The sequence below is a fragment of the Maniola hyperantus genome, chromosome 22, assembly GCF_902806685.2.
Source record: "Maniola hyperantus chromosome 22, iAphHyp1.2, whole genome shotgun sequence".
NCBI classification, from domain to species: Eukaryota; Metazoa; Arthropoda; class Insecta; order Lepidoptera; family Nymphalidae; genus Maniola; species Maniola hyperantus.
The window spans coordinates 1,210,154-1,222,586 of NC_048557.2; the positions used below are offsets into that span (position 1 = coordinate 1,210,154).

General features: G+C 39.2%; 1 protein-coding gene across 3 annotated transcripts in view; it reads right to left on the bottom strand.

Annotated features, from left to right (window-relative positions):
- Ndf (Nucleosome-destabilizing factor) overlaps positions 1-12,433 on the bottom strand; it is a 65,816-nt gene that overhangs the window by 3,945 nt on the left and 49,438 nt on the right. For 2 of the 3 annotated variants that reach the window (XM_069506133.1, XM_034980370.2), the window contains exons 8-10: positions 3,850-3,960; positions 2,036-2,179; positions 893-1,019 (exon numbers count right to left, since the gene is read on the bottom strand). In XM_069506133.1, coding sequence (XP_069362234.1) covers positions 893-1,019; positions 2,036-2,179; positions 3,850-3,960 — 382 coding nt within the window. The remainder of the gene's footprint in view (positions 1-892; positions 1,020-2,035; positions 2,180-3,849; positions 3,961-12,433) is intronic. The other variant, XM_034980371.2, reaches the window with a different exon arrangement.

A 12,433-nucleotide genomic window follows, 5' to 3' on the forward strand; every position in this document is an offset into this window, starting at 1 on the left:
AGAGTGAGGAATAGAGTCAACTCACCTCGTCCCTTCAGTATGAGGTGTGGCGACGCGAGCGGCGTCAACGCCAGCACGTCCAACAGGTCGGCCTGGCTCAAGCCGGCGCGGTCGGCCAACGCCAGCCCCTCAGCCAACGCCGCTAGAGACACGCCGCCCACCACTTGCAATACGGAGTTCATTTTTGACGCGTTGCCGATTTCACCTGTAAACATTTAACAATCTTGTTGCCAGTTCTGTATAGTAAAAATGCTTACTGCTCTTTCCTATATGGGAAGAAAAACCTTATAGGCGTACAAAATGACTTCTCACGCGCCATTTTAACTCTATGAGTCAACTGTCATGTCAAAAATGTGGTTTATCTGTAAAATAAATACTCAAATCGTATTTCATACGAAATCTGAATCGCGCAAACGAAGTTTTTACTACGGAGCATATTACAAGCTCCAAGGAGGTAAAAGACCTTATTTCACTGTCATCATGATCAACCCATCGCCGGCTCACTACAGAGCACAGATCTCCTCACAGAGGGATTTCATTATAGTAAGGTGCAATTAGTATAATGACATAACTGAACAAAAACATGCACTGTAACATGCGCATTTGGTTATCTCAGATACCAAACGTGATTGTATAGTACGCGACAGGTCGAGATGGTAATCAGGTACGAGGCGGGGGGACGCACGCACACCCGCACGTTACCGCGCTATCCCGCATCGGGTTAGCGTGGGGGCTGTGCGGGGTGTCCCCACTTCAACTGCCATTTTGACCTGTCGCGTACTATAGGTCTTGTATCTTGTAAGGCACATCAATGGACAAGCAAAATAATAATAAAAGTAAACGAAAAGTGAAATAATAAACAACAGTGAGTGGGAATGGAGACGAGCACTACTACCTAGGTAGAAGGAGTTTTTGCTCATCGCCTTGAAGCACGACTGGCAGTCGTCGAACAGCGTGCGGTCGCCCGCCGCTAGGATTATGAGGGTGCCTTCCTCCGCTTGCGTCTTCGAGCCTTGGATCTGGAATACGACATAAATGAGTTATGTCCGGTTTCAGAACTTGCCAGTTATGTTCTCATTAGATATTGATTCAATAAAGTTATGTACCTATAGGATGATTATGAAACGGATAACCATTATTTTGTCGCTAGATGGGTCTGTTACAAGAAACGAGTTTGAACTGCATATTATTCTTTTATTTCGCCATCAACACTAGTTTTATTAATACACTAGCTAATGCTCGCGACTTCGTGCGCGTGGACTACAAAATTTCAAAACCCTATTTCACCCCCTTAGGAGTTGAATTTTCAAAATCCTTTCTTAGCGGATGCCTACGTCATAATAGCTATCTGCATGCCAAATTTCAGCCCGATCCGTCCAGTAGTTTGAGCTGTGCGTTGATAGGTCAGTCAGTCAGTCATTCAGTCAGTCAGTCAGTCACCTTTTCCTTTTATATTTAAAAAAATAATTAATAAATTAATTAATAATACATAATAGTATTTTTTTCTATGCTTAATAAGTGGCTAAACACTGTTTATGCAAAGTAACGAACAACTTACTATTAAAACACTTTTTAATTTAAAAATACGCAACCAGGAACTACCTACTGACACATGAAACGTCAAATAACTTTATGGAATCGATAAAACGGCGCACATTAGCCAGTTAAGTTTAAACGGAGTTTATCTTGCATGCGTTGTTCAGAAACGCACTGTCTCGAGTTATCGGACCAATAACGCTATTGAATAGATAAACCGTAGTTAAAAGTACCTCAGAAACCGGGTATTAGAGAGAGGAAGTACCAACTAGCTTTTCCTTCAAAGGTATAGTTTGGGGCTGTTCGAGAAGCAGTTATAAGCAAATTCTTTAGAAGCCAGCAACACATGATTTTTTTTAATTTGTAGACTAAAGCTTGGCTGCAAGTTACAATCCAGACCAGACCCAAGAATTTTGGACGGTGGTTAAAAAAACTGGCAGCAGGAGCAGTTGATACAATTACTAAGGTTGTCTACAAGTAAGGAAGGAGCAGTTCTTACCTGTGCTTCAAGATATCGGCCGCCCTTCCCGCTGATCGCTTCGACGATGTCGTGTGACGTGTCGGCGTCTATTGACGTCATCTCCACGTAGCCCTTGCCTTCCAACGACGGGCAGTGCAGCACGCCGCAGTTTCCGAACACCATCTACAAGTTACAAAGTTTTGCTTCGTTAGGAACCTGATGGGAAATAAATAGTCCACGCGGACGAAGTCGCGGAAGTCTAATTTTTTTGTTGTTGTATATATTACTTCAATTTTTATGACCTCAACAGAAATTTACAAGTAGGTGTTGGTGCCTTTGCCAAGTCAAATGCAAGTAAAGTAAAGTACCGCATTGGTCGCAAAAAAGTAAAAGGCCTTTAATTTAGAGTTCTGGTGGTAGTTTTTGTTAGGGTGCCAAAAGTTAACCAATATAAATCAGATTATAGAGTTAAAATTTTACAAAAGGTGAATCCAAAAAACTGATTTATGCAGATAAGATTTTGTTCATTATTTTAAACGCAATTGCTAAAACGTTTAATAAAGAAACCTTTAGCTAAGGAAACCAGCTTTAAAAATGGTTGCAAATTTTTTATTTGGTGGAATTCTGACGTAGTCATTTTCATACATCAGAGGAGTTATTTGTATGAAAAACCACCAAAAATGGCGCGTACAAGAATTCAAGTACGGATTTATAAACCTTATAATAAACTACTCCTTTACCGTTGTCATGCTACATAAATCGTTGAAAGATTATGTCGTTCTGATTAAATTGTTTCAGCTTTTACACTAACTGCAATTTCATTAGTTCATTTTTACATAAAGGTGAAGGTCGAACGCGACGCATTACATGTAGAACAATTCATATCTATTCCACGGCGTCGCAAAGGTCACAGTTGAAAGGTTTGTGTTGTGTCATGATGTGACCTCCGCCCTTCGCTGCCGGCGCTATGCGAAAAAGCACGATAAGAAAACTTATTACAAAGCTTAAGGTTTATGTATACCTACCATAAACTAACTATAATGCGTACAAAATGAGTTTTCGTGCGCCATTTTAATTTTATGTGTCAGCTGTCATGTCAAAAGTACGATTTCAGTCCTGTAGGTCGATTTCGTAAAACCTGCATGATTGATGCAGCATTATTACAATCTAATTGTTGTGATTGGCTGAATTTGTACGATCCTTGTTGCAACAATGCATTATAGCCAATAGTGAGCGAGCGTGAACCAATCAGAGGTGATTGTGATCCTGATATTGTATCTGTCATTCTACCATAATCGAGCAACTAACTGATTTTAAAGTTGAACTCATTTTGTACGGACTATATTGATCTTAACCGTATGTCACAGTACATAGGGCTGAGTTTTGATGGCCCAAATTAATGATCATCGTCATCATGATCAACCCATTGCCAGCCCATTACTGAGCACGGATCTCCTCTCAGAATGAGATGGGGCTATAATCTGCCACGCTGCAGCTGGCCCAGTGCAGATTGGAATTATGGAGAACTCTCAAACATGCAGGTTTCCTCTGATATTTTCCTTCACCGTCAAAGCAAGTACCTAATATTTAATTAATTAAAACGCACATACCTTCGAAATATTATACAGGATGTAACCAGAATACTAGCAAAAACTTAGCGTTGTTGTTATACTACCTAAATACAATCCAATACCAATAACCATTTGCCTCATTTCGTAGTTTTAGTGATTTTGTATTTTTCAAGCTCGCAATGTATAGCGTGCAAAATTCGAGTCAATGCCCCGCCTACGACGCGGCATTGAACGAACGTTGCATAACTAGTTATGCAACATTCTGTACAGGTTTATGTTTACCTCTTTCGCAGCCTGTGGGTCGGCCACGCAGGAGAACGTGATGTCCGCCTCCTCCACCACATCGCAGGGAGTCACTGCTATCGTAGCGCCAACCTTCTCGAACTCTTTACACTGTAACAAGGAAACGAACAGAAATTAAACATGAGCCCGAGTGTAAATAAATATTTAAACCACATGTAGAGCATGTGCAAATTATTTATTCAGAATAGGTAACATGTTACGCTTACTGATGGTCAAAATTGTTAATTTGTAAGATATAGTGGTGATAATTAATTAGTTCCAAACGCGCCCAAGTCTGAGAAGAGCCCACAACAAAATCAGCCGGGTATTCTTTTTTTAGAACAGTCACAAACTGCTTTGTGATATTTAATGTCGGGTAGTTCACAGACTGTTCCGGTTCTACCATCAGATCAAATACCGTATTAATGCAGTGACATCAAAGCACTTGAAGCACACTCTGACGCTGCAAATGTTCATGGGCGGCGGTAATCACTTACCATCAGGTGACCCGCCTGCTCGTTTGCTCGCTATTTTTATTAGAAAAAAAATCCTTCTATATCCAATTAGAATGAATTATTAGTCTTCTTTTCTTGTTTGGTGACTTTTTGCAGCGCCATTGATTTATTTTAGTGATTTTATTAGATTGAAAAAAAAAAAGTTGTGAAAATCACGCCATCTACACCCACTAACTAACACTGAACAGTTCACAAATCCGCCGCTAGGTGGCGTAACTAGGTTTTATTGGCGAGTGCGGTGTGTCGAATCGATAGACGCGCGACGCCAACGATCGCCGGCACGGGGGCACACGGGGACGTCAACGACCCCACGCTCGCAATGGCTGCCGGCACACGCAACCGCCATTTTGATAACGGCTCTTTCCTCGTGCACACAGCCGCGCAATATTGAACACTGCTTGTTCCGTCGTTCATTTCGTGCCTACAATGTTTGGACACTGTGTCAAGTCCACGCATTGTTGGAAAACGATCTCCTATCTGAGCTGGCTTTACTGTATGCAGTTGAGATAATTTTAGAAAACTACTTATGTTGAACACTGTACCTAGGTACCTACCTACTTAATTAGGTAATTAGGTGTTTTTACATTTGTAATATTTTAATCAATCCACTCCACTTATTGTTGTCTAACTGCTATTTTAAGCTACTGTAGACTGTAGAGCAGAGTCATTGTTTTCTACAAAAATATGTTTACTTATACCTACTTAACATGAGCAAAAATGTTTTAATGTTTTTTTATTAGGTACTGGTTTTTCACCAATCCTGCTGTAGCGTGACTAGCATGTAGAGTCTGTAACGTCAGTCAGTAGAGCCGTTCATTTAGCGATGTAGAAAAGATAAGTTATTGAGAAAACTATCAGATTTCTAACATGCACCGTTGGATGTTAGAACTGAGAAAGGAATGGATGATACCTACTCCCGTTTTTAATCATTAACCGACTTCAAAAAAAGGAGGAGGTTCTCAATTCGTCGGAATCTTTTTTTTTTTTATTTTTTTTTTTTTTTATTTTTTATGTATGTTCTTTTAGTTACATCTTTATTTATAGGTCTATCTCGCAACTCCGAGGTAGCCTACTGCCTACTGCCTACTGACTACTCTACTCATTGTATTTTATTAGACAGTCAACGTCGTACAGTACGTGGCCAAAAGTGATAAACATCGAATATCTTTAGGAGACACACAGATATGTCCCGATTTGCAACTAGCGTGGCCCCCTCAGTCTCTCTCGCTCAAGCAGATTTTCTTACTTGTGAAATGTCATTCCTTCTACACTTCACGTTGTTTGTCAAATACTCACGTACAAATACATTTTGACAAACAAAAAAAAGTGGCCACGGTCATAAGGACAAAGCATAATCATTTTGTCACGTTCTAACAAGAGCTTAAATGCATTTAGCTATCTCGCTCTAACAGTAAGTGTCACAATAGGGCTACTTCTAACAGTCCTTATTCTGAGAGGAGACAGCAGATTTGTAGAGCACTGTCTCGGTCGTTGAAACCGACAAAGCGTCATATGGATATGAGTGACAGAGATAACGCTCTACAAAGATGAAATGTCATTCTAAAGGCCCATGTTCATCACTTTCGGTCGCGTACTGTACGTACACGAAGACTTTATTTTCATAACGGAGACCTAGTTTATTTTATGATAGGTGACTTTTATTTTATCTTTTTAGATGGGCGGTCCGCGGTTGTTATTATTTACATCAATGTTATTCATCATCGTCATCATCAACCAGTAGACGTCCACAGCTGGACATAGGTTTTTTATAGGGACTTCCACTAATTTTATTAATTCTTTTACCATTAGAGAGCTACTTAATCCAAAAGTTACATTATTTAGGTACTAGCTGATGCCCGCGACTTCGTCCGCGTGGAATTAGGTTTTTAAAAATCCCAGGAATTCTTTAATTTTCCGGGATAAAAAGTAGCCTATGTCACTCTCCAGGCCTTTATCTATACCCATGCAAAAAATCACGACAATCCGTTGCACCGTTGCGACGTGATTGAAGGACAAACCAACAAACAAACACACTTTCGCATTTATAATAAGGGTACTGATGTACATACAGGGTGTAACCAGTAACCAAATAGGTATTTCAAATTTCACCCAAGTAAAGCCAGGTGGATCGGCTATTCCTATCTATTCCTATAGATTTTATCCTACCTATTTCATCATCATCATCAACCAATAGACTTCCACAGGTCTCTTATAGGAACTTCCACACGCCACGGTCTTGCGCCGCCTGAATCCAGCGGTTCCCTGCGACTCGTCTGATGTCGCCCGTCCACCTAGTGGGGGGTCTTCCAACGCTGCGTCTTCCGGTGCGAGGTCGCCATTCCAGCACCTTATTACTACCTTACTACCTATTTAGATTTTTAAAAATCTTAATGCAAAGATTTGCCAGACTAGTGAAGGTACTTACCTAAATATTTACTTTCGCATCAAACAATGGAGTCTATAAAGGCAGCCATTTAGAAGAATCGCGAAACTGCGTCTGCCGTCAGCGAAGGTCAATGGCAAAGTTTGCATAAACCTTGTTGAATCGTGAACATCGTGAAACATGAAATATTTTGACGCAACTTTGTTATCTTTGAACGTGATTTTTCCATTAATTTTACGCTGTGATAGCCTAGTGGTTAAGACGTCCGTCTCCTATTCGGGAGGTTGGGTGTTTGATTCCAGGCACGCTTAATTCTAATCAAGAGAACAAATTCAAGAATCGACGGCATACTCGCTGAGAAAATTTTTCTTGATTTTTTTCCATTCAAAACTTTAGGTACCTACCGATTATTATCTACAGAATCAGAAAAGTGCGAAATTTCTACCAAAACCGGGGAGGGACAATTTCCCCATTTTGAAATGGAAAGAACGTCAATAAAAAGAGATTAGAGTAACCAATCCTCTAACTTCATACCGGATGCTGCACGTTGTACCATACAGATTTATGAACTGTCACCTACTGCCTTACTACAACTGACTGTCAACTCGAAGCTCTCTGTCAAAAACCTACTACTAGTTTGTTGCTGGCTCCTCTCTGTATTCGATAGGTACTAGATATAGAGGACACCGAACCACTGGTAGATTATCTCGAAGATTCGAAAGAAATTCGTAAAAAGATGAAATCATTTCTATTCGCGATATAACCATAGAGCGTCGATAAATGTACAACGTGATTCGCAATAATTGGCAAGTAGTGCCTATTGCAATGAATTACTGAATGGTGTCAATGAACAAGTCGCCCACAGCGCGTTACACATGCACAAATATTAGCTAACTTCATACTGTTAATGTTCATAGAACCTATTAGTACTATTTATTAGTACACCCCTTCCGCTTTCTTTAATATCCTCTACCCTAAGGTTGCTTGGAAGAGATCGCTATTTTAGCGATAAGGCCGCCTATTGTACATGCTATCTTTGTTATATGTCTATTGATTTGGTTTTGGTGTACAATAAAGCATATTTTACTTTTACTTTACTTTACTTTACCTATAGGTACCCACAATTAGGTTATCTGGCTTTGATCATGTTTGTTTTAGGCCCATAGACCACCACCACACAGACGCCTAATAGCCGGACACCTCCGATCGCCAAGCTTAGTTGCTTAGCATAAAAGTCGACAAATAAGTGTAACCAGCCCCCCAATTGTGTAAGAATAACCATTTCATGGCTATCGCAATCGTCAAGAAATTCTGCCCTTTGATTGGTTGATTCGCTGTTTACATTTTTTCACAGCCAATCAAAGGGCAGAATTCTTGACGATTGCGATAGCCATGAAATGGTTATTCTTACACAATTGGGGGGAAGAACTCTAGCAAAAACTTAGCGTTATTGTTACCATAACCATACAATAACCATCATTTACCTCATTTTGTAGTTTTAGTGATTTAGTGTTTTTCAAACCCGCAATGTATAGATTGCAAAACTCGGGTCAACTCAATGCCCCGCCTACGACGCGGCATTGACTCCGAGTGGCCTACTCAAGCAACGTTCGTTGACCTCTAGCATCAGTCAGATGTTTATTTGCAATATACCGTAAACTTTTACAAAATTATAGGATTTTCTTTCGCCTTTTTTGTGTGGTATCATATCAGTAATCATCAGTAGGTACTATCACCTGTCTTCGTTTTTGCCAGCGTTCTGGTTACACCCTGCATTATAAAACCGATTTAACCCAAGTCACACGCTGACACAATAAGGAAGAATCAAGTCACCCTGGTGGCGCCAAGCGGTTGGTTACATTGGCTTAGATAAAGTATCAGCATGCTACCGTTTTAGCAAACAATCGAACATTAGTCAATACCATAATCAAGATCGGTGTTCCCTATTTCGGTAGACTCGCCTATTTCCTTAATTGCTGTTGCTAATTTTGATTTGTCCTAAACGTTTTGTTCGTAGTTTCAATAGAGTAGGTATCTATAATAGAATTTAATTTTTTTACTTAATTGCATATGAAAAGTTAAAAGAATCGGCCAGGTTAGTTAGCAATGTCTTATTTCTTTCTTACTAGCTGATGCCCGCTACTTCGTTCGTGTGGAATTAGGGTTTTGTAAATCCCGTGGGAACTCTTTGATTTTCCGAGATAAAAAGTAGCCTATGCCACTCTCCAGGTCTTCAACCAATTTTAAACAGCAATTTTAATGCGATTACATAACTATTAACATAAGCTGTGATAGCCTAGTAGTTAGGACGTACGCCTTCTAATCGGAGGTCGGGGGTTCGATCCCGAGCACGCACCTCTACCTTTTCGGAGTTATGTGCGTTTTTAAATAAATAAATATCACTTCCTTTAACGGTGAAGGAAAAAATCGTGAGGAAACCTGCATGCCTGAGAGATCTCCATAATGATCTCAAAGGTGTGTGAAGTCTGCTAATCCGCACATGGCCAGCGTGGTAGACTATGGCCAAACCCTTCTCACTCTGAGAGGAGACCCCGTGCTTTTCAGTGAGCCGGGCGGCGACAGGTTGATCATGACATAACTATATTTATATAATCGACTCTATAATTTTATATAACAAATTATACAAAACAAAAGTTATGGCCTAGATGAGTAATATTATTACAAAGGACGCAAACCGGTCCAGTGAAAGTTATATTGAAGGTTGCGAAGTGGATTTGCAACATTTAGATTTTAGACTGTTTGTTGTTACTTGTTATTATTTGTCAATAACTAGCTGATGCCCGCGACTACGATCGCGTGGATATAGTTTTTTTTAAATCCCGTAGGAACTCTTTGATTTTAATGTTAATCCAGGGTATAAACTATATAATAATAATAAAGCCTTTATTACTGAAAATCTAAATTTACAATGTTGGATTGTGTAATTGATACAGACATACATTACAAACATGTTCCTATTTCTATACAAGTATATTTTTTTTGTTTATAATTACAGTAAACAAGTAGGTGCCTATATACTTAATACTTTTTCCGTTTTTATTTTATTTTAATAAATCCATTTATTACTTACTACACCAATAACATAAAGATTAAAAAAAATTGATATTAAATTGCAATTATTTGGGTAATATTTAAAAAAACAGTTTTTAAATGGAAAGTGCTAGACTGCAACCCTTCTGTTGTTGGAAAGCTAGCAGGCAAGGAATAATAAAATAAATAAAAATATATAAACTATATCCATTCCAAATTTCCCCCAAACACGTCCGGTACTTTTTGCGTGAAAGAGTTACAAACATACAAACACACACACACACACATACATATATACACACACACACACACACACACACACACACACACACATACACACAATCACAATACACAAACTTTCTCCTTTATAATAATTAGTGTAATAGTGTGATACTACAATTTACAAGTTAATTTAAAAAAAATCAAAAACTCCAACTGCTGTTTGAACTGCATCTTACATATAAATTTAACTAATATAAAGATTCCGTAGGATCTTGGAACAAATAAGGCCGAGCTGTTATAGGTACATACCACCAATATAACTCAATTAACATTTACAGACAAGTAGGTACATAATTACTCGTAAAATACAGGTCAGAGAGAAGTATACGTATGTAGTTGATACAACAATAACATATTACGTGATCTGAACAACAGAGATAAAATAAATTCGGTCAACCGCAGTGCCTCAGACTAAAGGAATATATACATAAACAGTAGACGGATAGTTGTTGATAAAATTTTACGAAACAATTCCGGAGAAACCGATTTCAAAATAAAATGCCACAAATTGTATTGTAAAATTTTGTGCCGAACAGACACAAGTTAATAATAACGTGTTAAAATATTTCAGACTGCTTCCCTGGCACCAAAGATACTTTCAGTGCGATATTCAAAATAACGCATATTGGTTAATATTTTTCCACTATTGGGTAAAAATACTCTTTTCAGGCTCACCAAGATAAAGAAACCACAAGGCGCATCGAAAATGCCTGGAGAAGCTTTTGGTCATTGAAAGAACTGTTTAAAAGCAACTTTCCATTACATCTTAAGCGAAAGCTCATGGACATGTGCATTCTGCCAATTCTCACGTATGGTGCTCAGACATGGTCCCTGACAAACTCTCAAAAGTCCAAGCTCAAGGTTTGCCAAAGAGCCATGGAACGCAGCATACTAGGTATAAAACTAGCAGATCGCGTAAGGAATTCTGCTATACGTTCCAAAACGCGAGTAGCTGACGTTGGCCTTGCAGCCGCTTTACTCAAATGGGACTGGGCAGGTCATGTGTGCCGTATGCCAGATGAGTTATGGGCAAAATCTGCTTCTTTTTGGACGCCCCAGAATCATCAACGCCAGCGTGGTCGGCCGAGGCGACGTTGGCGTGATGAATTAGATAAATTTACAGTTACGTGGCCTGAAGAGGCACGAAATAGAAAATTGTGGAAGGATCGGAGGGAGGCCTTTGCCCAGACGTGGGACAGCACAGGCTGATTTAGATTAGGGTAAAAATACAGCAAGAACACATAGCTTCGGCCAATAGCAACGAGTGCGTCGATCGAGCTAGGGCAGCTGCAGCTGGTATCATTTTTATGAACGCCTTTTCACTGTCCATTTTCTCCATTAGTCTTTTGTAAACTATAGACCACGCAGATAAAAATGTTGTAGACTGTCGACCGCAAACCAACTGCGGTTAGCACTGTAGATGTTTATTATTAGATTGGACATAACGGAACTGCACTGTTACGCTCGTTAAAAAGTAAACCATTGTAACAAGGTTTGGAAAGTAATAAATCGATACATTTTTATCAAAGAATAGCAACCCGCCCGGCTTGAATAATGTAGCTTTACTACTGGAGAAAGAATACCCCCTACAAACAAACTTACAAACTTTACCTCTTTATAATCTCTATATATAAAAATGAATCGCTGAATGTGTTGCTAAGCGCAAATCTCGAGAACAGTTGAACCGATTTCGCTAATTCTTTTTTTATAAAATTCCTTGAACTACGAGGATGGTTCTTAGTTCTTACGGAGAGAAAAAAGAAAAACAAAACTTTTCTATATTCCCATACAAAAGATTCGTAATAATACTTAGTCAATTTAACCTTTAACACCTACCATACCATAAAGTTTAAGTTTTAGTTTAAGTGTGAGTGGAAGGGTTCCGGGAAGGCTGACCCGGCGCGGTGTCCCGAATAGCAGAATAAAGTATCAAAAATAAATAAATATATAAAGAATCGACTGTTAGGCGGTACGAAGTTCGCCGAGTCAGCTAGTTTTAGTATAGAAGTACAGATATGCATTATTGAATTGAACCATCAAAGTGAATGTTTTGTTCTTCACTACTCTGTAACGAGAATGGAACAATGGCGCTCTGTCATTATTTCTACGTGACATTGGCTAAGTAAAATACGAGTATTTATGCTTGGTTTGGCGCACCACGCTACTGTAAGCTACAAACCAAAATGAAGAGTTATTATAACAATTTCAAATTTCAATGCAGCAAAATTCCCTCGAAAATTAATAAAACATAACATGCAATCTCACCTGGTGGTAAGTGATGATGCAGTCTACGATGGAAGCGGGCAAACCTGGAAGGGGTATGGTAGTTTTTATTAAACCCATGCCCCTCTAG